Raw genomic sequence first — 27493 nt, 5'->3', positions numbered from 1 at the left:
TGCTGAACCAAAGTATGAGCATCTGTAAGCAATATTAACCACAGGTGAATGTTACCTGGCTTATCACTGTACAAGTCCATTATATTAAGGTCTTTCCTACTAACAGCCCAATAAAAATAGGTTATCATATAAATGATTCAACGTAAAGATAAAAGTGCAGTGCTCAAGTCAGTCCAAAAGCAGCGAAAGAAAGAGCATGCAATCACAACAGGTTGGTAGTAGCTACATGTTTTGATATGAGAACCCAGTTCCTGAGCAGATTTTTTTTCTTTTTAAGATGCAACCAATCTCACATGTATGTAAACGTTAAAGCGTTGTTAAAATGTACGTGTCCTACCTGAGACCAGCTGCACATCAGAAAGTTTCAGCTTAGAAGGAGGCCTTGTTGCCTGGTACACTTTGCCTTCCTGAGAACGTCCTTTAACAAACAACATCAACAGCTCTGTGTTTATTCATATAAAGATGTAGTTAGGTACAGCTATAAACTATTTAAGTAGGCTACAGCATTATTTTATCCTAAAAATTATTCTCATTTGTGATGAGGAAACACGCATGAGACATTCTATATGACAGAAAATTGTGACAACCACAACTGAACTTCAACTAAAGTTAAAATACATCTTGCAGTTGCTATAAAAAAGCAGTAAAATAAAACTATTATTAGCTTTATTTATTTATTTTATCATTTTTGGCTATCATCTAAACTACAGGGCCATGATAGAAATGACTTACCACCTGGCAAAGTACATATAGTTAGCACATCCTTACTCCATCAGTGATCCACACTGTAAAGGAACTCAAGGTTTAAAAGCAATGCTTTTCCTCTACCCTTTCTTCAGGATGCATTCCTTTGCACCGTGCGCACTTGGGCATAGCGCAAAGCAGTGCAGTGTTACGATAAAAGATGATCTTGCTCTTCCAATAAAGACCAGCTGTCTTCAAATAAGGAAGTTACTAACATGGAACAAGACCATATTCTTCAAATAAAAATATTTAAACAACAATACAAGACCAAAAAAGTTTAAAACAATGCTTAAAAAAATTAAACCATGATCCAGCTAGCCATTGTGCATCGACACAGCCAGCCAGCCCCAGTTTAACTGCTCTATTCTCTTTCCACATTGATCTATGTGAGCAGCTCTGGCAACAGAATTAGCTGGTTGCTCAAAAACTGTGCTGGAATAATGCCATGTGTTGATTCAAAGAGCTTTAGGAGCAGCCATTTTAAATCACAGAGGTATTTTTATTTAAAAACCTGAAACAGAAATACAGTTACTCAGAACACCTGAGATTCAGACTAATCTTTAGAAATAGTTGAAATCCCTAACAATTCAGTAAGAAGTGTATAGAAAAATACACTTTGTTATAAAATTAAAAGCGCTGCTATTTAAAATGAAGTACAGTGAAAACGAAATTACCATATATCTGCTTAAGGATGGACTGCTTGCTGGTTTTTATGGCTGAGCTGGTTTTGTTTATAGATTTCAGATTTTTACATGAAGGAACTGATTTCAGAGGGCCATGGTTCAGCTGTTTCTTCCAAGCAACCCGTATGAAGAAGGCAGCTGTCTCTTGTCTCCATTTGTCTTCATCTTCTTTGCACTGCCGCTTAGCACTAAGAAGCTGAAACAACTCCTGTCTTAGCTGGTAACTAGAGAGCAGAAAAGAGAAGAGCACTTGTTTTAGGTGACCTGTTTTAACTTCGGTGCTTTCCATGCATCAGTTCACATGGTGGATTACATGAGTAACTGGGAAAACAGAACTCCCACTGATGTGCTAAGTCATTTGGATAAGAAATGTTTGCTCAGAAGAAAAAGTAGGAGCTGGGTTCAATTCTGGATGCATCCATTATTTCACACAGTTAATAAAGATCTGACATTACAGGACTGCAACATCAGCTTATCATCTGCTTTATAATATCTAGAAAATCTGGAGAAGACAAAATCTGCAAATATTTATGATATAACAGTGTAATCAATACTTTTTTCTCATTTTCACTATATTCACAGCTTCGTAAGACCAAATTTTCTCGTGTGCCTTACCGCTTTGTATTCTCAGTCAATCAGTGCAAGAGATGAGCCAAATCTACCTCTTATAGGTTCAACTGCACATGTCCTCTACACACAGCTCCATCCCTCCTCTGAAGATGCTCCCCCCAACCTTGCCTTCAGCAACCTGTTCTTGCTTTTTCCCCCTTCCCTTCATGTCTCTGGACCCAAGCTTGCCACGGCTGCTTTGATCTTACACACAGTCACAGCCCTGTTCCAAGTGGCAACGGTAGATTATCTGTCCTTCTTCCCGCTCCAGTGGCTAATGGCACCAGCAACAAGGAGTTGTTTGGTGTTTGTTTGTTTTTTTTCTTGAATCAGACAGAAGTATCCAGTCGGATATTGGCATTTCACACTCGCAAGTCAATTAACTGGCCTAGCAATTAACTCTGAGTCTTCCCAGTACAAACCTGTCACAAATGAACATTGAGTAACACTTGTAAAATATTAATTATAAGTGCTTGGTAATGGGCCAAAACAAATTGATCATCATCCCCTCCGGCATTCAAAAAGGCTTCTACTGGATGCTCTGGTAAAGGGAATGAGGAAGGAGGGAGAAAGAGGTGATTTTGTTCAGTTGCTCCATCTGCAGTAAGTTCTAAATTAAAACAAAAGACAACACAACCAGATACAAATTGTTTAAATATATGTTAAAAGCCAATGAACTATATAATTCAAACAAAACAGCAGCCGTATACAGAAAATGAACACCTAAAAGCACAACAGAATGCCAAAGGGGGATGATATGCTCAGTTACAGCCCTAATAATTTTAAACTTTCAATAAGCTTAGTAAATTACCTCTGTGAAATTTGCTGGGTAAGACAAACGTATTTAATCTTAATTAAGTGGTGCTTCAGAATTCAGGCATGTCCTGTTATACCGCTCATTAAAGTACGTAACAAATGTGGGGAGCAGCTGTGCCTCACCAATAAATGCCCGTAGTGCCTGCGAGTTGCAAAGCTCTGTATGAATTCAGAACAGGAGCATTATTAAGAGGCAGAAGAAAAAAATGATGCAGTTTTGTTAAATAACACACCACTTCACTTAGAACTTTTTAACGGGGTAAGAGAGGAAGAGAAAGTGAAGGGGGGGCCACAAGTATAGGGACTTGCTAACATAGCTTGAGCTAAGGGTGGGTTATATGAATACCGCTGCAGGAAAAACAATTGGGGAACTGTTTTATACTTGAGCAGAAAAGAATACTAAGCTATTCTCTTGGAATTCGGTAATTACTGCCAGAAGCCTTTGCCGATACGTGAAATGACCCATTCACAGGCACTCCACCTTTGCACCCAGCTGTGATTTCATGTTTGTAGAGAACTTCTGGTGGTTTTCAGCAAGGAGAAAACAACTGCGAGGCTCTGACACTGAGAAAATGTAGGCAGTTCTCTTTAGAGCCATGTGCACTTTTTTTTAATTCAGCTCTCCCACAACAGATCATTCTGATCCTAGTGAGAAAAAAGAATGGGACCAAGTTTGATACTCTATGAATCTGATGTGGTGCCTTAATATACCCAATGCTTAGTCAACAAAACTACTGCACATAAATAATCATGGAATATATGTGCAGAATGACAAAGCTGGCAAATGGTATTCAGATTCACTGTTACAGAAGTTCTAATCTTAAAAAAACTACTGCTGGTCAAAGTATGCAAAGGGCAGTAACATATAAAAAAAATAATAGCTTGACTCCAGCAGGAGAGTAACAGTGACAGCAACCAGCTCATTTCCAACTTCTGTCGACTCACTGTGGACCCTGGAGAACGGCACAGGCCCCAGTGTCCCCACGAGAGAGCAAGCCAGACACAGGATTTGTAAGCTTCAACGAGCAGGATAAGCGATTAACCTTTGGCAGGGCACACACCTTAAAATACACTTTTGGGGACTGCATTTGTAAAGTTTGTGGACTGTGGGAATTGAAACATTTTCCTGAGAAAGGCAAGTTTAATGTACCTAAGTAGACCCGTACCACTGTGTTGCAGCTCACAAGAACTCTCAATAAACGTTCAGGAAGTAAATCATGACTATAAAATTTGCAGACTGAGACAAATGTATTTAACCCTAATTCAGAGAAATGCCAGAACTCAAGCATCTACTTCTACATGTTTCTAATGTAGAAGTATACATTAACGATGTATAATTCTATTGCTGGCTGCAAGTACATGCTGTTTACCAGTGCAAGCCTGGACCCAAAACACAAACACAGGACTGAGTAGGACCCACAGGCGCACAGTAGGTACCTGCTAAGAACTATAATTCGGTGTACAGCAGATGGAAAATTAGGTATTTCAGAGACAATGTCAGAATAACCGACATATTAGCACATACAGCTGCCTAGCGTGAGCTAGCTGGAAACACTAGCCATGACTTCTTGGCAGGCAGGTGCCACCATCTGACTTGGGATCCACATCCTAAAATACCCACACCACCTCTTTTTTTGAGTTATTGATGAACTCTTCTTTTTAAAAATGAACATCATTGCTGTGGTAACAGCATAGAAAATACCATGTTCCAAAATTTTAACTTTTCACTGGAATAGGAATATACATTAAAAAGCCAGTGTAACTTTTATGCTCCAGCAACAAGGAAGAGATAACCTGGAATATTACTGAACTGTAAATCCAACCTCATGCTTGGAAATATTTAGACTGATCAATAAAAGAGCTAGAGCAAAGTATTTGCTGAGCCAACGCAAATGATTAAATGGCCATATTTCAGGTTAGGAACAAACGGCCTGCTGGCTCGGAGCATGGGGCCGCTGGTCTGGTGTCCCTTCTCTAGTAATGGGCAGTAACAGCTCTTTCTGAAAAAGACGAGATTTACTTCATAAGTTAACTGCAAAAAGCAATGGGAGACATACTGGTTCACAAAACTCCAGAAACAAGTGGCTCTTGTCTTCTTAGCTCCCTGGTGTTTTGTACAACAGGGAACACTGGTAACGCTCTGTCTTGCAAAATAAGAAACGGGGGATTTTTTAAGCCTGGAAGCACCACTGAAAGAAGGCAGCACAACCCCATGCCTCTTTTTTAGCTTTTCAGAGCTACGTGGTACTTGGCGAAAGGATCTTTTCTTGTCAAAGCAGCAGGCTTGCACAGTAAGTATTCAGAACTGTTCTCGCTTAACTTCTGGTCCCGGCCTTGCTTGATGAGGTCCAGAGGACGTATACTGGGGTGGCTGAGCAGCCCAGGCTGGCTGCCTCCTGCGGCTGCTCCTGGCACAGCAGAGGGGAGCAACAGCCTCTCTGAATTTCTCCAGGAGGGAACCAAAGCTTCCAGCATGACCCAGAAGAAGGGAGGTCTATCAGTCTTTATTCAGCAGGCAGTTGGGCATTAAGACTTGATTCTGCTGTTGCAGGAAACTTGCAGGTTTCCCAGGGATGAGTATAAAGGATGTTACCACCCTCTATATACTCCCAGACATGCGCCAGCACCTGCCTTTGATACGGTTTGGTTGGGGCAACAATTTTTGCATCGCTGCTGAACTACACCATAGGGCGTGAGAGTCAAGTTCTCAAAGGAACTTCCTTGTTATTTTTTTTTTTAATTAAGTAGTAAGAAATATTAAAACATGTATGAAACTGTTAAGCTAGTGAGAGACCTGGAAAGATCAGTTATTAGTAAAAATCAGTTTTCTGCATCCACACAAAAATTGAAGAAAATTTCAATAAAAAATAGGAAATAAGAATTATATACCTATTATATGCTTCACCTACAGCTGCCATACTCTTCCTGTCAATTTTGATAAGAAATGAAATATTAAGGAGTGGGTATGTCAAGAATGACTGTATTTCAGAGGTCAAAACTCATGCATTCATGAAAGCAGAACAATGCTGTGGAAATCAAACACTGGGACATCTTGCTCCTTCCTGTCTGCCTCTTCTGTAGAGCAGTCATTCCTGATGAATCAAGTTATTCCAGTTAGCTTCAAGTTTTGGCAATGACCTCCATCCGAGTTTCCAAATCTCTTGTTGTTTGGTTATCTGGTTAAAAGTCAGGTCAGAATACACTTTCAAGTGTGCCAGTAAATGCTGCTGAAGGATTTGGTTATGAAAATCTTCTCCCAGAAAAAAAACAGTATCCCTACACATGCAAGTTTGCTAGTACACACGACAGCAGTGAACTCTAGGCTGCTGCAAATCTTGATCGGCACGCTCTAAAGAAATATCAGTACTTGAAATAGAAGTTTAATAACTTCTCCAATTATTAAAAGTCATCACTTACCTTGCGCTTTTTATGAACTTACTAATATAATTCTAGTTAACTGGAACGCACTTCCACTTGTTTGGTGAAAGATTATTAAATTCCTGATTTAGCATTGGTAATGTTGTAAGCAAAAGGACCAAATAAAGCGCATTGCCCACAAGCCTAATTTAATTTACATCTACTTGTATCTCACTCTTCTCTAGCTACTGTGAAAGAGTAGTCTTACCTTCTCCATGTCCTCTGTATGACTGTAGCAGCATAGTTCTTCTTCCGAAACAGCTCTTTTCTTTTTCTTTCTTTTTCTATTATCTGCATTCGAATTTCTAAAGGGATTAGTTCAATATTTGTACTTTGCCATGCGACAGAACATAATTGATCATCTGCATTCCTGGATCCACTTACACCTGTTTTTCCCAAGTTCAAACTGTCACCGGGAGCAGGACACGCTGCTGGGTTTCTTGGCACAGTTCCAGTAGGTTCTGCCTCAGCAGACAACAAAGGGGAAGCCTTTTTTGCTAATTCGTTATTTCCCACTTCGTTAGTTTGTTCTACAGCATGCACGCTGTCATTTCTGGTGTTTACAAATACCGTTTTGGCACTTCCTGGTCTACTAGAGCCAGCTGGTGAACATCGCTCATCATTTACCTCTTTACTTCTGGATTTCTGCTGATGCCTTTTGCCTTTGGAAGAAGTTTCACACTGCTTTGAGTTTCTTGCAATTCCACCAGCACAACTGACGTTGCAGAAGAACACAGCCATTCCTTCACAGTGCTCCCTGTTGCCAGATGAAGACTGACTTTGATCTCTTAATTTTTCGCCAACACTAGTAGTCCTACAAGCAGAAGTATGTCTTCTGCTCCTCCGAGCACAAGCACCCGTTGCCTCCCCAGTGTGCTCCCTGTGCTTTTCTCCATCCAGTTCTGTGGCAGCTGCAACCTGATGTTTCACTTCAACTTTTGCTCCCTCTTTTGCTTTGCCACAATGGAAATGGACACAATTTGACTTGCTTTTGATGCGTTTCCTCAATGAATCTTTAGACAGAGAAATAGAAACCAACATTCAGTCTCTGATCCAGCAAAACACAGTTTATGGTCCTAATATTTTTGCTCAGCTACCTTTAAGGCACACCAGGATTTACTTAAATGAAAAAAAGCAGGAAGAGGACATGATGGCCTGGAACAGTACAGTCTCAAACTTCATTTCCTTACTCTTTTACAAGTATTTTTCTTTCTCCCATTACATTTGAGTTAGATGCCTAAAAAAAGTTCACAGGGGGAAACTATTTCCTTACCTACCTGAATACACTGGTGTTCTCCAAAGAAACCAGCTCACCACATGGTGCAGGGATGCAGCCCCACGAACACACCTGCTCGTTCCAGTGAAGACACCGTAACAGACCTTCCCTATTTGAAGCTTATTTGCGAAACTTCTGCTCTAGCCACCCTGTGTCCTGGCACATGACGACAGACAGGGTAACCCACTGACCCAGGAGCCCCAGAGCGCTTGGCTTCTCAGTACTCTCCTTGACATCCTAAATGAAACTTTGAAGTCCTTCCCATTTTTCCCTTGCTGCAAGATTTCTTTTCCAAGCCTGGGGTGGGAACATAAATCCTGTGTGATAACTGCTTCTGAACACTTTTGTGAGGACGACTCGGAAGCCAGACTGGAGTGCAAAACTGAAAATCTCCATCTACAATCTACCTTCTAGTTTGTTAGGAAACTAAGAGGTGAATGAGAAAATAGGCCAGATGGGATGAAATGTAACAAACAGGCAGGGTGTTAAAGGGTAGATAAGGGGGGAAAAGAAAAGAAAGGTATCTCTGATATAATGGAATCACAGAAGATCTTCTGGATTATCTAAAACCTGGTAAAACCATGCTACATTTATCCTCACTATAACACGTTTACAGGATACTCCCTTTACTGGGTAACAGAATATGGCAGATTAACAGATTTTACAGATGAAACTCAAGATTATCATCAATGATGTCTCCAACAGAGATGATTCATCACATGACAGGTCAGTATGGGCTGAGAGGTTACTCTAATGTATACATGATTGTCATATGGGTAATTAGGCCCATATGTTCTGGGACAGGGAAAAGAAGGCTATTATTTTAATATAATTTAACATATTATTAATTTAATTAATTCAATTTTCATCTATTTTAATCTCCCAGAACAAAGAAGGAAATTCTCTCTCTCTCTCTCTCTCTCTCTCTCTCTCTCTCTCTCTCTGTCATTGCACCAGGGGAATAGACAATTTTTACAATGTGCCTTTTGAAGCCAAGATTTCTGTGGGCATAATCCCACTCTTAAATGAAGCCAAGTACAAAATTCCCAGCGTCATCAATAAATATGGTATAGGGTTGACAGTCGATTCAAACATATGAAATTTCCAGCACTGTCACAACACTATTGTGATCTCCCAACAATTTCATTTTTACAGTTGTGAGGAGAAAGAACTCAGCCTTTTAAAAATGGCCTTGTCATTCCGAACATACGAAAACCTGCTACCTGGTTTGTACATACAGCATGTAGAAGGCATTTACTGTAACACATTTAAGTCATTAAAGTAGCATGTGCAAAACTTCCCAATCTGAGCAACTGGATAACTAGGGAATGGAAAAAAACCCATCATTTAAGTATTCTAAATAATCTTTGGAAGTTGAAATAAACTTTCTTAGATAGGAAGACCAAGCAATAACAAGTAGAGAGCACAAAAAAGAACTTATCTGTTGCTACTATGAGATAAGTTGCTACTATGCGAATGAGATAAGATATAAGGGAAAGAGGACTTCTGGGTGGAGAAGAGATCAAAATAGACCCACCAACTAAGTCACAGTTTTCATATGTTCATAGCAGATGCAAAAAATCTACTTGCAATTGCTGAAAATCTTTCTAAGTGCCAGCCCACAGGATCTAAATTTATATTTAATTCCAGTAAAACATCCAATGAAATCCATTAAAGTTTTGGTCACAAGACGATGGATTGAAACACCTAAAGAAAACTGATTAAAGGACTTAATTACTTGATCCTACTGCACCAACTTTCCTGGCATCATTCCAGTAACAAAAAGAGAATGCTTATGTAAAAATGGCATAGCATTTTATTTCAAACACAGGCTTTTTGGATTGGGCAAAAGGGGACTTACTTTATGATCTCTGAAGGTAAACTGGTCTTACTGTAGAAGAAGTAGACATGTTATGTATTTTCAGAAGAACCTTGACTAAAGAGTTCTGTTCTCCTCATGGTCAGCACTCATGGTTGAAGCAAGTTAACAATAATGAAGAATTTTCTATTTAAAATTCTATCTTTTTCAGAAATTATACTCTGCTTTTAAGGATATACTGACAAGCAAAAAGTCTCCAGGCAATAGCGTATATGATTTTAAAACCATCAGCACGGAAAAATTACTCTGGCATAGCTACTTCAGGCAATCTCCAAGTTCAGGGAAGCCTTCAATCAAAAGTCCAAGCTACATGCTTCTAGCATTTGGTGCTGGTCTGAATTCCCTAGGTTACTGCAAAGGGTAGTGTAGAGAACCAAACATTAATGAGTTTTTTCAAACATTAAGTACCAACATCAGAATACTCTGCAGAAAATTTGGCAAATTCAGTCCTGATCTCTGTAGTCAGTTTGTCCCTATAGTCCGTGTTTCCCCTGGACTACCTACTACCTACTTCCTTAGGTCTCAGTGTGAAACCATTATATTTGTTCCAAGAAACAGTAGGAGTCTGATGCAATGCAGTTTCCATTGGTATAACCAATGGAAGACTTTGGCAAAGAATGGATAGAGGAGTCAGTAAAAGAAAAGGCTGTTCACTTCTCCTTTATAATTTCTTTGTCCTTCTCTCTCTTTCTCTGTTCTGATTCTCCCCACATCTATCTTTCTCCTTTCCCATTTTTCCATACTCAATTTCTCCTCATTGTGTTCATTACAACTATCCATTTTTCATTTAGCAACTATGGTTTCTGATTATTGTTACAGGTTTTACTTTGTCATCTGAATACTTTTATTAATATAAATTTATCATTACTTGGTTATCATAATATATGTTAGGCTAAGATATATATGTCTGCTTTTACTCTGAAAATATAGGAAAGTATTCTGTTTACCAACACATTTCCATGTAAAAGCTAAAGAAATCCAGGTAAAAAGATTCAGCAGAAGCAGCTCTCTGACTCTTTTCCTTTGGATTATGACAATATTCTGATTAGCAGAATTTCCAGAGGAAATAGCAATAATTTTACATCTAAGAAGGAGTTTGTCCTGGTTTCAGCCAGGATAGAGCTGGTTTTCTTCACAGAAGCTAGTGTGAGGCTGTGTTTTGGATTTGGGATGAGAAACTGTTGATAATGTGCTGATGTTTTGGGTTGTTGCTGAGCAGTCAAGGACAGTCCAGCTTCTCATGCTGGCCTGCCAGCAAGCAGGCTGGGGGTGCACGGAGAGCTGGGAGGGGACACGGCCAGCACAGCTGACCCAGGCTGGCCAAAGAGACATTCCCTACCATACGACGTCATGCCCAGTACGTAAACTGGAGTTGGCCGGGGGGCGGAAATCGCTGCTCGGGGACGGGCTGTCGATCACGGGATGGTGAGCAATTGCTGCATTGGGCGTCACTTGTTCTTGTACATTCCTTTGTTGGTATTATCATTGTTGTTTCCTTCTTTCTTTCTGTCCTATTAAACCGTGTTTATCTCAACCCACGAGGTTTTTTTTCCTAATTCTCTCCCCTGTCCCACTGTGGGAGGGGGAGTGAGTGGCTGCGTGGTGCTTAGCTGCCAGCTGGGGCTAAACCATGACAGAGTTCTTCCAGCTTACCTTAAACTACTTCTCCAATTTTTGCTCCTAATGATAACAAAGATGCTTTAACATGACCAGTTTTGAAAGATTTGAGCCATGAGTTCCTGTAACTGGCTAAATCAGAAATGATTGAAATATTATGAAAAGGTTTGTCTTGCAAAAAATAGTATAGGAGTGGTCAAGAGATGATGCCTTTACAGATAGAATAAAAGAGTGGAACAGGGCAAGAAAAGTAACAGAAAGAGCTTCAACACACTTTTCATAGTACAATTTCTAAAAACGGCCTCACTTTTCAAAAAAAAATCCTAGAGTGTTCTCAACAAGAGGACTTCAAAGACAGATCATAGGAGAACCCTATCATGGAGAATGAAGCTGTCTGACCAGCTCCCTCTGCATGCTAGAGATGTCACTTAGAACAATTTTACCCTCAACTGAACCTTGTTTAAAAACAAGAGTTACAATTTCTCCATTAACATTTTTCAAGAATCCCACAGATATGCAAAGTATCTTTAATCTCATTTTCTCCAAACAGTGCAAGCAATAGAACAACTTCCAACAACCTGTTCTCACATATTTTAGGTATTTTTACAGACACTTAGGTATTTTTGGCTACTTAAGTTGACAGAACACATGCAGTAAAAGAATCTGTACCTAAGTCCATCGTATATGAATCGCTTAGATAATGAAAGAACAAGAAATGATAGAGAGATTAAAGCACATCTTGTATATAAAACATCCCCAGACATAGACAAAAAGAATAATGAGGACAATTAAAAAAATATTACAAACCTTGCCTGATTTTATGACCTTCACTCTGAGGCTCTGCTGACAGGCAACCCTCTTTTGGTGTCCCTTTGCTGTGACACGCTTTAGGTGAACATCTACTGTTTCTTCCTGGTTGAATTTGCGAAGCATTGAGGGTCAGAGGTCTCTTATTCTGCGTATCAAGTTGTTTATTAGGTAACTGCGAGATGCTGGTAGTCTTCTCTTGATTTGCAGGGTTCTGTAACCTATTCTGTTCTTGAAACCTATTTTGTTCCATGTTCTGCATCCCTTTCTGCAGCTTAGCTTCTTTTCTCTTACTTTCCTCTTCACGTTTCCTGTAATTATAGTCAATACCGTAAGAATTCCAAAGACAAAATCTTGGGAGCATGTATGTTATACGAACACGTTCCTCTCTTAGAAATCTGACACTGCCACAATAAAACCCTGACTATAACACCTTTTTTGTGAGAAAGGGACACCTATTGCATTGAAGTGTCTCAGCTTGATCCAAAATAACAACTGATGTGCAGCTACAGCCTTAATGAAGGTTAAGTCCTTATAAGCCAGCTGCCCATTCAGTTTGTGGCAGTTTAAACTGATTTTAAAATATTCCCTTGTTGAAAACAGTGAAATCTAGTTTTTTTATAAATATACAAAAATTAAAAGCAGGATTTTGAAGAGGTGTCAGAATACAAGAAATATGATACTAATAACTATGTTTTTAATTAGTAATGAACAATGCTTTAATATAAGTAGTAATGCAATGCATTTTATTTGAAAATGAGAAAACTTTAATAAAAGACATTATCTCTTTTAAAATTATTTTTCACTTACCCGTGTCATAATTAATACAGACAATTACAAACCAACTTCAAACTCGCTACCGGTACTAACCTGCCGCTACGTATTTATCATTGGTAGATAATTAATTTATTTTACATAAACAAATGATACATTAAACAAATGATAAATACTGAAAACATGAGATGTGAATTAAACACTTCTGTATACGTAAGGGTGTATGTACACACCTGAGAAGCCAAAAACTTGTGTGTATGTAGTAAGCCATTACAATTATGACCTACGGTTTTCAAAAATGAAGGAGGTTGTGCATCTCCTGAATAGCGTAGATATAGAAGGGAATTTTGGACAAGGTTAGGAAAGACACATTTGTGGAGTGAAGTTTTGCAGCCTATTTTGAAATACAGTGTTGATGTCATTAAACTTTAGCTTTTAAAATCTTTTTCCTACAAAGCAGAATAAACGCAATTGCACGTAGCAAAGATTACACATCTACCCACCATTGAATTTGTTTTTATAAATTAAGCACTGGTTGTAAGATGAAGTGGCACTTTTCCTGTTGGAATGGACAGGCGCATGGTAAATGTCATATCACGTAGCTGCCGGATATTTTAACTTGCTTCCAATGCTACACCATAGTTTGCAGACTGTTGACGCATTAGCTCACAGCACAGCATATGACCGGTTAGTTATGTGGCACGCCATCCCCGGTTCCTGGGAGTCGTACCAATGCCAGTATATGTCATTTCAGTGTGAGGTGCCAGGGAGAAGCCTTAACTTTATCTGTCAGTACTATCTTATCAGGTCTGCTCTGCAGAAGCAGCTGATTGAACTTTGTACCTGAAAAGCTGCTAATTGATCTAAAAAATACACTCCTGGCAGCCTGAGGTTCAGTATTCCCTCTGGCGAGCAAAGTGGCTAGGTTCAAATAGTATCGGCATTCCACAAAGAGACTATGTGAAGACGTCTGTCTTGTGTACAGTATGGATCTCACTGCTGTTACTCTGCCATTTGAGCTGATAAATCGGATCTTACTATTCACAGAATAGTCATTTCCTTTTCGTCACAAGAATCAAGCAGATTATTACCAGTATCCTCCATTCAGGGTATTAGAAAAGAAAGTGCGAGAGACGTTGTGTGATACACAGTCAAGCCCGTGGCCTGCACTCTTTGGATGAGCAGATTAACTCAAAGTATTAACTTCAGCAACATATCAATTGTAAAGTTATTAAAATGACACAGGACTAGAAGTTGAGAAGTAAAAGGGGTTTTCTTTGTAAAAGGTCTTATTTGTGTGCTAATTTTTTAGCTGAAACTGATGAAATAATAAATGGAAGGGATTCCAAAGCTCTCTATTCATAGACCATCACCCTAATTGTCACAATAGAGCTTCATCGATTAACAGACTCCTGAAGAATACCTACGAACCTCCCCTTGTGGTTTGCTTTATTTAGTTAGAAATACAGTTTGTTTTACAATGAAGGATATTTTCAAAATTAAAATTTCCAAGTTTTACTGTTGTCTAAATTGAGAGACTGGGTTTCATGAACAAATAAAGCAAGTAGACAAGTTCCTAACATAAGGGTTCTCAGTCATTCTTAGGAGGTTCTGGCGACTCAGCAGGATCCAAATTTTGTCTCTAAAGTTAGAAAACTACTCTGTGATAACAGAGCTGACATGCCAAAATTTTCCACTTTAATTGCAACAGAATTTTGTCTGAATGGTCATAAATTTGTATTTCATTACAGAAGTGAGAGAATGGAAACTAAGCCTTTAGCAGATGGAACAGTTTCAGCCTTAAGCATTTGGGAAGACACAGAGATGCTTTGCATTTTTGATCTTGCTAGAATGAAACCAACCTTTTCTATTCTGTTAAGAACACTTCACTTTTTGTATCTACTCTGTGGAGGACATTTTAAATTTAGAACATGTCCTGGAGAGCATTTTTTAAATTAACCCCGCAAAAAAAAGTTACTTAAAAAATCATAACCGAAGATATATCTCCAGGCATGATCCTACTGCTGCTGAAGCTTCACCTGGACCAAGAGGAGCTGTATTTTGTCTTGTATAAATAGCCATCTCCTGCTACACAATCTAGCATGATGTTGTTTTTGAAAGCATGACACTGTTGAATCACAACACGTTCAGCATACGATCTACCACAACGTTTTAACAGATAGTCCTTAACAAAAATGCTAAAAAGACAGTTAATTTCCATCCAGTATTCCTGTGTTGATTCATCTTGCCAAATGTGTAGAGCTGTCCATTTGTCCTTACCTAACCACCTCTTTTTTCTTCAACCATTTCTTACAGGTATTAACACCATTATGACTTCTGCTTTAGTCTTCAACGCGCTTACAAGTCTTATGCACCTTGGTACCATCTGGAAATTTAACATTTTACTTCTTAAATGAAAATGCTGCATAGTATCAGATTCAGGATGGATTTATACAGCATTCTCATCAATATACACTTCCAGTTTGAAGTTGAATAATTAAGAACTACTCTTTGCATATGTTCTTCCAAGCAGTTTTCAGCCATCTAATAGCAGTTTAATTCAAGCTACATTGCCCTACTTTGCTAATGAGAATGGCACATGAGAAAGTATGAAAACTTCAGGCAAGTCTGAATGACAGCTACTGTTTCTCCACTGCCACAAAACTTAAGTCTGTCACAAAAGAAAATTGAGTTGGTTTGCTACAATTTGTTCTTCACAAATTCATACCAGCCATTACTTCTTGCTCTGTTATGTTCCAGATATGTAGATGTTTGATTACTCATTCCAGGATAAGAAAGGTATGGAGTTACTGTAATGAGTCCAGTGAAAGGCCATGGAGAAGCTTATGGGACTGGAGCATCTTTCATATGAGAAGAGGCTGAGAGAGCTGAGACTATTCAGCCTGGACAAGAGAAGGCTCTGGGGGGAATCTCATCTATGTCTATAAATACCTGATGGGAGGGAATGAAGATAGAGCCAGACTGTTCTCAGGAGCACCCACTGACACTTTTTTACTGTGAGGGTGGTCAAACACTGACACATGTTGCCCAGAGAGGTTGTGGAGTCCCCATTTGCATAGATATTAAAAACCTGACTGGGCATGGTCCTGGGCAAGCTGCTGTAGCTGACTCTGGTTGAGCAGGGGCAGGGATGGACTAGATGGTCTCAAGAGGTCCTTTCCAACCTCAACAATTCTGTGGTTCTTGGGACTGAAGTTTATAGGTCTAGACTCCTCTTCTTCCCCTTTGAGAAAGTGGACACTTTGCTTTGAATTCTGCAGTTACAAAATCACAGAATCATTAAGGTTGGAAAAGACCTCTAAGATCACCAAGTCCAATGCTCAACCCAATACCACCATGTCCACTAAACCATGTCCTGAAGTGCCATGTCTACATGTTTTTTGAACGCATCCAGTGATGGTGACTCCAACACTTCCCTGGGCAGCCTGTTCCAATCCCACCAGTCCTCCTAAAGTTTTTAAGGGTAACCATTTTAAGATTCTATCACCCAGTTTTCTAAACACCTCAGGATTAATTTTATCAGACTAAGCTGATCTGAAGGCATCTAAACTGTTTTTTCAGTGTTTTAGCCTGCATTGCTGCTCTTCGTTACCAGTGTGAATTCCAGTTGCTGCTGGACATCATTTGACATTTAAGGAAGACTGAAGCAAAAAAAGACATAGAACACTTCAGCCTTTTTAGCATCACTTGTGGACCAACTCTTTTTTTGCTCTTCCTTTTACAATGTGTACGTTTACAATGATTTATTGTGATACCTCATATGCCTTGCTAGTTGTTCTTATTTTGCACCGCAGCTTGTTGAATTTTATTGTTGTCTGTTATTATTACCCTCAATTTTAGTAATTGCACTAAATTTCAACTATGTGCTTTCCCTTTTCAGGTTGCTGAAGAGATCATTATATTCTCTCTTGCTACACTTCCTATCTTTTCTCAGCATGTAGGCCTTACTACCAGTTCTTTGAAGAACCTCATCATCTACTTGTACTCTCCACCACATTTTTCTAAATCTATTGAAGGCTGTTTAACAAAACTGTTTCATTTCTTGCTGTTCTTCTCTTTGTAAATATAATGAGTTACTCACTCTTACTCACTTTCATTAATTTCCCTTTCATATCCACATTCTCAATCAGTTTTCTCCAACTGGTCAATGAAATCCAGAAGACTTAGTAAAAACAGAAGTATGGGTTCAGGAACTTATTCCGAGAAATTCAAAAGGAAGGCAAACAAGTGATGAATGAGTTCTGCAGCCCTTTCAAAATCCAACATATTGGACACCAGTTTTCTCTGAAAATGTTTTAAGCCCTTAAATATTGTATTCCTGAAGACCTGGTTTTGTAAAAAGCAAAACAAAAGCCTCTTTGTAAAAAAATTTTAAAAGTCCATCATTTCACCTCTGTGTAGTCTCACTGTTTTTTAAATGCCTCCTTCCCAGACTGCCTCTGTGCTACTCTCCTAAAGCACTGCTTCCCTCCTGCCAGGTTCTCTAGGCCACCTATGAATACCCAGTTACTTTCACTCCCACTGAAGAAGAGCACCTATTATATTGCTACATTTATGGTTGTTTAAATGTTTAATGCTCATACACACCATCAACATTGCCATCTTCCAAAAGACCATAGGATCATAAGGTAACACATATTGGAAGGGATCTCAGGAAGTCATCAAGGCCAACATTCTGCTCAAAAAAGGGTCAACTGAGGTCAGACTGGATTCTCAGTGTTTTATTCAGTTGGATCTTGAAAACTTCTAAGGATGGAGACTGTACAACCTCTTTGGGCACCCTGTTCAACTGCTCGGTTGTCCCAAGGGTGAAAAATTTTTTCTTTATTTCCATTCAAAATCGCTCTTGTTTCAACTTATGTCTGTTACAAGTTTCCCAGGGACCAAAGTGAGTCCAACCAGTCTGCAGTTCCCCAGATTGTTTTTTTGGCCCTTTCTGAAGTTAGGTGCAACATTGGCTTTTCTCCAATCATTGAGGACCTTCCATCACCTCTGTGACCTTCCAAAGATGTTGGAAAGTGGCCTTTCAAGGACATCAATTAGTTCTCTCAGCACCCTTGGACGCAACCCATCTGGTCCCATGGACTTGTCTGTGCTGAGTTCTCCCAAGTGATCCCTGACTTAATCCCCATTCAGAGCTGGCAGTTCTCCTCCTCCATGAACCACTTCTCTAAGCACGGAAGCCTGGGAGTTCACCTTGGTGAAGATTGAGGCATTGAGTACTTCTGCCACACCTGTGTCTGTTGCCACCATTCAGCAATAGGCCCACATTTTCCAGTGCTCAGCCTTTTACTACTAATGTAGAGGCAGAAGCTCCCCTTGTTACCTGTGACATCCCCTGCAAGCCTCAACTCTATTTGAGTTTTGGCTTTTCTGACACCACCCCTACATGCCCAAGCAATGTTTTTAAACTCTTCCTTTGCAGCCCACCCCTGCTTCCACCTCCTGTATACTGCCTTTTTGCATTTGAGCTTTGCCATGGCTTCCCTGCTTAGCCAAACTGGTCTCCTGAAATGTCTCTTTGCTCAATGACATAATAGTGTGCATGTTGTTTTGGCCTACATTAATCTTCATTTTATAAATTACTATTTCTTTGATATAGGTTTGTTCAACATGGGAGAATATGTTTGTACAGAAATATTTTGCAGGCATTGAATACAGGGAATGTAACTTTACCAGAAAATAACACAGGTATGAGATGTTTGTTGACTTTTTGTTAGAAAATAAAAGAAAAAGAACACACTAATTAAAAACATGCAGACTATGGAATGATTTCTATTAGAGAGACTCGCTAAAGCAACATATCACAAAGCAAGTTTTAAATACCTAAACTGAAATAGTTGAGGGGGAGACGGTGTTTCACCTAGGAGTTCACCATGATTCTGGATTCCCATATAATGTCTACTTTTATTTGGAGAGCAGATTTTTAAACATCAGTAGGGATATTAGTTTTTGTATGTAGCAACACCCTGGCCAATTTTGGCTGCGGAATGCACAGATGGGTACGCAGAATGATGACAACATAATGTCCCCTCCAGTTTATTACAGATCATAAAATTGCAATTAAATAAAATTTGTTATGTGACAACTTGATTTGCTTGTACACTCCAATTGTATTTTAATTCTGTTTTTATGGTATTTGGTACACAGACTTTGTTTCTATTGTTTTCAAACAAATCAACAGCAGCTTAGTAAGTTTCAGAAAGTACATCTGAAACTCACAAAGGAAAACAATGATAAAAACACCCCCAAATTTCCATGAGGCAACCCTTTTTCATTTAATCTTCTAGATGGGCTATCACAGATTCATCTAAAAATGACTGTCATCACAAAGAATATAATTACCTCATTTGGTAAAGTCAGTTGTGACCACACAGCAAGAAGCAGAGTTCTCCAAATTGAAAAGCAATACATAAGATAGTCAGGATGTTTTCAAAGGCAGCTTCTCCATGCATGGATTTTACTCCTACTGACTTCAGCAGAAAAGGCAAATAGTAGGAGAGCTGCGAGTTACAACTTTAGGATCTAAGGATGTGAGCAAGAGAGTAGCTATCTGGTATTTCTAGCTTTGGTTCTTACTGGGCATTAACAATTATTAACCAGTAGAGTAGTAGCAGCATTCAAACCCAAAGAAGGTCATACCAGCCAGTTATGCAGAACATCAAGCTACCAAATTTGAAATAGAGCAGAGTGCAGCTGACTTTGTCTATGACACACAGATGCAACAAAAATACCTCTAGGTGCTATAATTGTGTTGTGTGTTTATTCATATCACCTCACTTTACAGAAATAATACCAGAAAACTATGCAGAAATCTTTTCAGACTGTTATGCTAGAAAAGAACAGCCTTCCCTGTGAAACAGTAAGTTAAGACTTGTTAAACCAGGCTTTTCCTTTTTTTTTTTTTTCTTCATCTACTTATTAATTTCTTTTCAAAACTGATATCAAAGACTTGATAGATCAATTATTTCCAGTACCTGAGAGTGATAAATGTTTTCCAAGCCTTTTTATTATCATACAGATTATCAGGTAAAGATTCATGGATGCTAACATGCTAGTTTCTCAGCTTTTGATACTTTGCCTTGTTCTTGTATATGTTATAAAGCTTGTTAATTAATTTGGGATTATCTGGAAAATAATATCCATCTACAGGTATATGGAAAAAATTCCATTATATGCTTCCTCCAGTCTCATGAATTTTACTAAGAGGAACAATAAGTGATGATGAGTAACAGATAAAATCATACACTGATATATACAAATTTATGACAAATGTCTATTTGCCAGAGTAGATTTCAAATCTTGGACTTACTTGGCAGCAGCATCTTTTCTCAGCTGTTCATGTTTCATTAAAAGATTCTTCCTCTCTTGAAAAGCCTTTCTAACTTTGTATCCTTTGTAGACAGCCTGAATTTTGAAAGCAGCAATGTCCTGTATGGCAGCTATAGACAGAGCCCCATGTTCTAACATGAACTGAATCACTTCATGGTGTTCACCAAGCAAGGCATAATCAAGTGGAGTATATCTAAAAACAAAAACCAAACCCACAACAATTATCATTGAACCAGCATTCCAACCATAATGTGCATTTACTTCATCCTCATTTCATAATAAGGCAACTTCCAGTGTGAAGACTGATTAAACACTGTTTTCAGTAGGCTGTTTTACTAATTCTTAAATATTATTTTCCTGTCTTACTCATTCTACACTCTATGACTATGTTTAAGGCTTATTTTAATCCCCTAATATAAAGGCAGGAGGGACAGACTATATGAAGTGTTGGATCAAAATCCTCCAAAACCCTATCCATAGAATTAACTGCTTTAGGCAAGCAATCTTAACAAGATGTTATTAAGGTTCTCATATAGAAATATAATCTAAATAAAAAGCAAGTTAAAACATTTTTGGTGTTACTTCCATATGAATTGAAGTTCTAGAGGTTACTGGCTTTGCTTCTACAACGACTGAGGACAGTATGACTGACCAGGCAGCAAGGGATAACATTTTTTTTTTTAAACCACTAGGAATACTTAAGTCTGTTTTCAAATGGACACGTGCTAAAAATATTAAATGGCTTTGCTTTTTACTGGTGTCAAAGATGCCTAAGCACTTTTAAAAATAATTCCCAAAATTCCCATTGTCAACAGAAGAGCAAAATGTACATACCTCCCTCACCAACACTGAAACATTAAGTAAGGACATTTAGTGACGGAAAATTATCAGTCACAAAGCATAATCGACACCATGTAATATAAGACTATCAAATAGCAAGTGTCAATGCATGTGACTGTGAAAAATAGGGCTCTTCTTGATGGTAACTTGCTAGGACGCAATGCTGGTAAGCAAAGAAAACCAGACAGAAAGCACAATTGGACTTGCCACACAGCAATGATTTGATGGAAAGATTAACAGTATCTAAACTGAAGTGTCTGCGGGAATAAAGGCAATGACATAACATGAAAATCTGTACGTCAAGGTGTGTTGCTGATAGCATTTAAAGAGATACAGATTTTTGATAACCCAGGCAGGAATGGGAACTTCAGAAGGGATCTCATTTCAGAAAAACACATTTTTAAAGTATATCTAATTTTGAATATTTTAATTAACAGGTACAAAAGATACTAAGGTAAACTTTATGCTACTAGCATGTATGTACCAAGACAATGTATTATATTATGGATCCCAGTCATGAAGAGCCGTATTCTTAAACATGGATTCTCTAACTCCGTTAAAGCTACCTTTGAAAGTAAAAAATTACTCAAATCAAATCTGAATAGGGGTTTGTATGACTGGGCACTACCCATTCAAGGCTGCTCACATACACTCACAACCAGCAGTTGCTCCATTGTGTCAGTTCAAAGTCTATTATCAATTTTCTTTTCCACTGGTTATCTCTAAAGCAGTTAGCCTTTAAATCAATCTGGCTTCACAGGAAAACACACAAAGAAGACATCAGCCATCAGCTGTTAGACGTAATTTAGCATGAAGTTGGTCAAGCAGCAGCTAACCTGGCATCACGCGATGCACCCAGGACATCAAGTTGGATTACGAAATAAATTTGCAAAGAACAACAAACCTACCACCCTCCAGAGTAGCACTTGATCACACATCTGCAAGCAAGCGGGCAGCTTAAAATCCTAGATGTAATCTCAGCTTCATCTTTTCACAAACCTATTTAGTTTTAACCACTATGTTTGAATTTTGAACTGGTATCTCATATTGCACTCTCAGAAAGTGAAGAAAGGAAGCTTCTTTCTACAGGTATATTGCAAAAAAATTCTATTTGGTGAAATGGTTACTGATTAAAAAACAATTTAATCCAATTACAGAGGAACCATATCCATGAGGTTATTTTTCCTCTCTCTTACAACACTTGGTTTGATTTTTCCACTTCCCAAATTTCCAGTCTCTTAACAATAAAACAAGGTTGTTTATTAAGAGGCAATTGTGCAATTTTTATACACAAATATATATTTTTGGGGATAATTGTATTTAAAGACTGACCCATCTAGAAATATTGGGGACCTGTTTTGTTCTGTACATAGACTAGTGCTTAAGGGCTGACATTTGGAATACTGCTAGTTATATTTTGAGTAACCTAGATTTATACATAAGAACATATATTAATGCCAGAAGGAAAACAAAAATAGATACTAACAACTGAATGACTACAGTAAAACCACAGTTAAGGTCTTTTCCTGACATTTGAGCATCACAAGTACATTTCTACAAAGTAAGGAAAATAGCAGCTTCCTTTCTGGCAAAATAGTGGCTTTTAATTTTACTTACTAAGAGTAATTTAATTACAACTGTTTATCTAATTTTCTATCAGAGATTACTAAAGAGACCATTAGCATTACTTAATTAGGAACTACTTATATTTTCATTTGTGTTTCTCAATAAAAAGTAAGAACAGAAAAGGAAGAAAGATCTGAGTGGTTTAGAGTAGAGAACAAAAAAGAAATGATGGGGAAGAAAGCAATTAAAAACTGGGATAAGTATGGAAGTCTCAAATTTAGCACTAAAATATGGGCTTTCAAAGTCCTTAAGTTATTTAAAATGTTGAAATATTCAAATTTATATGGCATACTGATCACAATTTTATTTATAATAATGAAGAGGTCATCTAGTCTAAAAAAGGCATTATAAATTTCTGCTAATAGTAATTATCTTCATAGTCAGGTGACTAATTTGAACTCCACAACCCAAATCACTTTTAAAAAACTATTATTTATATGTCAATGAAAGACAAAGAAAAGAGATGTGAATGTACTGTCTCTTTATGATTATAGGATTTTTTTTTAAACTAGGCCTTTAGAATGCAGTTCACCACCACGTAATTTGTAACCACTCTTTTAAAACGTAACATTACGTTTCTCCCATTTTCTTTCTTCTCACTGTATTCCTACCAAATAGAAAAGAAAAATTCCAGTCTACTCGAGCAGCAGCAGCAATGTCTTTTCGTCATCTGTCCGTACATATCCAGTGTCAGCTTCATATAAATGAAAAATATCTTTAATATTTCAAACAAGACTAGAATGAGTAAATACTTGCAGAAAACTATGTAAGTTCAAGGTTCAAAAGTATGAACAGTTGAAGTTGCGGTGTCTTACTGAAAGAAGACATCTTTCACATTAGAAAAGCTGCTTACACTGAAGCCCAAGATTAGAGCACTCCTCCTAGATACAAGATCACGATTCTCTGGCAGTATCTGAACACTTAACATATAAATCAGTAGGTAGCACTTTTGCTAAATTACAAAATAATGCATTCAGACAAGCAGTACCTCTCCTCGCTGTTCTCCATATGATTAGGGAAAGCATCAAAACCAAGCAGCAACTTTATAGCATCAAGGTAGCCATTGTTACAGAGCCAGTGCAAAGCAGTTCTTCCCTGTTAACAATAGAACAGAACAAAAAGAAACATTATCCCCAAACTCTATCATGCCACAATAAAAGTCATAAATCATTCTGTAATTCAGTACTTTTTTGGGCATGAAGGAAAAACTAATTCTTCTAGATAAACTTCCTTGTTAAAATGAAAGAATGCAGCACTTAAAAATTAAGTAATTTTTTTTTTTTTTAATCAAGATTACAGCACTAGTGCTTTTTCACCTAAAGCAGCTGAAAAAGAGCATTGGGAGACTAGCTCTAGATCTGCTTTCTTTGCAGCTATGCTCAGGTCTGAAGCAGCTCTCATCAACTTTCGTAGTTCAGACTGTTTTCTCAGCTGCTCCAAAACATTGTGACAAGACTGAAAGAATTACTACAGAATTCAAAATCAGATGAAGTTTGAGGAAACCTTATCAGCCCAGGCAAACAAAGACTCCAGATGTGCTTTCAAAACCGCTTGATTTCAGAAGTCTAGTTTCTCTCACAGGAAGCAGAAGTCCAACTCTCAAGCTGTACTCTATACACAGCCAGCTCATGCATGACCGCTCTTGGGATTGGGATCACAGAACCACAATATGAATTCCTCAAGCTCTGTTAATATCAACAAAACATAGAAATTTCACTTCCAGGCCATGCCTCCTGCCTGCGTCTTGCTTTTCTGAACTCCAAATGTAGGAAATACTTAGAAGGCTGGGTACCACAGGAAAAACATGAATACATTCTGGGCTTAGTGCTACCAATCCGCCCCCCTGAACCCCAAGGGCTGACGAGCAGTGTCTCTGTGTGAAATAAGTCCAGCTGAACACATCAGCTCCACCTAAGTTGATGCCATACAGAGCTGCTGGCAGGTTGGAAAAATCTCCCCAGCATGCTCTGCAGAACTCATGATAAAAAGCACTTTTCCAATACTTGGAATTACCTATGCCCTACAATGAATAGCTTCAGGAAAGTTTAACAAACTGGGTGAAAATCTTTTGACTGATGAAGTTCTACCGACTACTGAGAAATTATGTCATATAACAAAGAAATCTGTTATATGTTGCACAATTATTCTGGCTCCTAATTTCACTTACTGCTTGAACAATGGCACAAAAGAACATATAAACTAATCAGTGTTCTGTTTTTTTTTTCACCTGGAATAGTGATACTTATGTGGATAATTGAAGCTGTTCTTGTGCAACCTTACTTGCAATGTCTTACTTGCTCTATCTCTATGCTGAAGAAACACATTACAGAGTATAAAATCACATTCCCATGTCAGCTGTTAATAAGGAACAATGGAAGTTAAGAAATCAGACGATTAATATGACTCCTCATAATATCACACTTTGATAAGGAAAAGTCAAAAGTGATATGGAAAAATAGGAATCGTCTATTCATGCTGCATATTAAAATATTACTTTTTATTCAAGATTGTAGAAGTGAAACCATAGGGAAAATTATGTCAGGATGCACTTTCTTTCATGATAAACAGCAACAGAGATGCTTTTATGTCCCAGAAAAGAGAGTGACCTTGGAAGAAAAGGAAAATGTTTTGATTTATGGTTATTCTAAAGTTAATTAAATAGCCCAGTGAAGAAAAACATACCTCTTTATCCTGAATATTTGGATCTGCGTTGTTTTCCAGTAACACTACCATGCAGTTAATATAACCTCCATAAGCAGCACACTGCAGAGGTGTTCTACCTGCATAATCCTGCACATTAGGGTTGATTTTATTTTCTATCAAGATTTGGCACACATCAGCATTTCCTCCCAGGGCTGCCCAGTGAAGGGGTGAATGGCCGTCTTGGTCAACCAAATCTACTCTTGCTCCTCCTGTAACAACAAATACATTTTTTAACTTAAAAAGAAAACACTTTTGAATGCAAAGAAAATAAAAGAGTAAGTTTATGTTCAACTAGAACTTATTTGGTAAACTGACAATTCAAGAGAAATATTTCTAAAAGTAACTTCAACTTTGCTACTCAAATCCTAAAACCTAAATCAAAATTAACAGGGAACGAAATAGTTTCACAGTGAGGGTCAGGCATCTAACTTTTTTACAAGCTTCTGAGTATCCTCTCAGATGCTTTAGAATCTCCAGATTTGTCAAATGCCCTTGAAAAACCTAGCCTTTATTTGTTTCAGGCCTATTAATTTTCAGTTAAACTTTTATGTCTTAACAACAAAATCACTTTTGAAAAGTATAACTTCAGATGAAATCTCTTTTTAAATCTCTAAAGCAGACAAGATAAAATATTCACAGTGTAAGAATGACTTTTGAAAAAAGTTTTTTTTAATTCAAGAATGCAAAGACTCTTTTATGCAGATAATTAATTTCTCTATGTGTTCTTGTAAGACGTAAAAACTCTGTACAAAAACAAAAATCTAGAAATATAAAAACTTGAACTAACCAGCAACAATGACTGCCTATATCAGAAATATTTTAATAAGTGTAACTCTGATTCTGATAATCAAGCTTCTTGCATCTACAAAAGCTAAACGGCATAGGGGGTGGGAGGAAGAACTTAACAGGAGGTTAAAATATGCCCAGCAGATCACAGAGGGAAGCACGCTTTTCAGTAAGGAAGGTTGGTTGATGGAAAACTTGCAGCTTGTTAGCCTGGATACTTCAACTGTCCATAAGTGGGATAATATCTCAAGAGACAGCTTCCAGCCACTTGGAATGTTTCTGTGAAGCTAAAATGACAGTATTTTGCATCTAAGATACCACTGTTCTTTCACCATACTTCTTACACTTCCAGCAGAGTTTTTACAATTATCTAAAACTGTGTACATTGCTATATCTTATCTCTGTCTACAAATAAAATAATGCTTATAAAAAACAACCAGAGGAAAATATTAATGGTTTAGGATTTTTGATGGCTACCTTCATTAAAAAATAGATTCATTTAAATAGTCAAGAAGTCTAAAGTCCAAGAAGCCTAAAAATGCTTTCTCACAGAAGAGAAGAAAGCTTAATTTGGTCTTATTTAGTGAAGAAAAGAAAGGAAAGAAAAACAATCACTTGCTGAGGAAGAGGCGCTTTGAGAGACTAGAACATACTTGAAAAGCCTTGAGCAGAAAAGAGCTGTGAAAACAACTACCCCAACTTTGAAAGTTTTATATTTAACTCTTCTAGCCATTTTGCACAACATGCTGATAATCTTTGATGTTTACTAGCACTGTTCCACCACGGGTACTTACAGGCAAAACCTGCTTTAGGGAAGTAATTTTCCACCCCACTTCTTGCTCAGCTGTGCTGTTTATATGCCCGTCCCACAGACGGCAGCACAAGAACTCTGAATGGGTTTGGAAATTTGTAACAGCTGACCTTTAATGAGTGTTTGTATCACTTCTTTGTGTCCCATCTCACAGGCTCGGAAAAGCGGGGTATGTTTCATGACATCCAAAGCATCTACCTGTGCGTTATGTTCCAACAGCAATTTCACTGTGCTGACATGGCCAGAAAGGGCAGCAGCGTGTAACGCTAGAAGAATAAAGTAGGAAGAAAAAGAAATCACAATACCATCAGCTTTGGAGTTTTACAAGTAGAACAGTCAAAAATTAATTTCGACCATTTTGGTGGAAAAGGTGCTGAAGAATTGTAACAAGTGATCACTAACCACATTTTCTTACCATACAAGCAATAAGCAGAAAAACTGTTAGCCCTGGAACATGTTTCTAACTTGTACAAATAGGAATTTTAACCTTAACACCATCAGGATTGGCTTATACTGAGGGTTTGTGGGAGGTTAGCAGCTTCTGATTAAGAGAACATAACACGATGTACTTTTGCGTCTGTTTTGTAGCATTTCTTGCATCACCCCAATGGAGATGAAACTGCCCACTGCCAGTGAAAGAAGGCTTTCATTATTTCTTCAATGTTTTCCTGAAAATGGCCTCAAGTTGCGCCAGGGGAGGTTTAGATTGGATATTAGGAAAAATTTCTTCACGGAGAGAGTGGTCAGGCATT

The 27493-nt window shown here is 38.1% G+C and overlaps 1 protein-coding gene across 1 annotated transcript in view; it reads right to left on the bottom strand.

The window, feature by feature from the left end:
• Positions 1-27493, bottom strand: part of INVS (inversin) — a gene marked incomplete at its 5' end in the record, with an annotated part of 54075 nt that overhangs the window by 2573 nt on the left and 24009 nt on the right. Inside the window, 8 exons of the mRNA XM_010290394.1 lie at positions 338-418; positions 1419-1651; positions 6478-7282; positions 11849-12159; positions 19956-20168; positions 23430-23536; positions 25124-25353; positions 26852-27007. Of these exons, the coding sequence (XP_010288696.1) occupies positions 338-418; positions 1419-1651; positions 6478-7282; positions 11849-12159; positions 19956-20168; positions 23430-23536; positions 25124-25353; positions 26852-27007 (2136 nt within the window). The remainder of the gene's footprint in view (positions 1-337; positions 419-1418; positions 1652-6477; positions 7283-11848; positions 12160-19955; positions 20169-23429; positions 23537-25123; positions 25354-26851; positions 27008-27493) is intronic.

The sequence above is a fragment of the Phaethon lepturus genome, unplaced genomic scaffold (genome assembly GCF_000687285.1).
Source record: "Phaethon lepturus isolate BGI_N335 unplaced genomic scaffold, ASM68728v1 scaffold12657, whole genome shotgun sequence".
Taxonomy (NCBI): domain Eukaryota; kingdom Metazoa; phylum Chordata; class Aves; order Phaethontiformes; family Phaethontidae; genus Phaethon; species Phaethon lepturus.
Note: the sequence above shows the minus strand (reverse complement) of the source record. Positions and strands in the feature narration are given on the sequence as shown.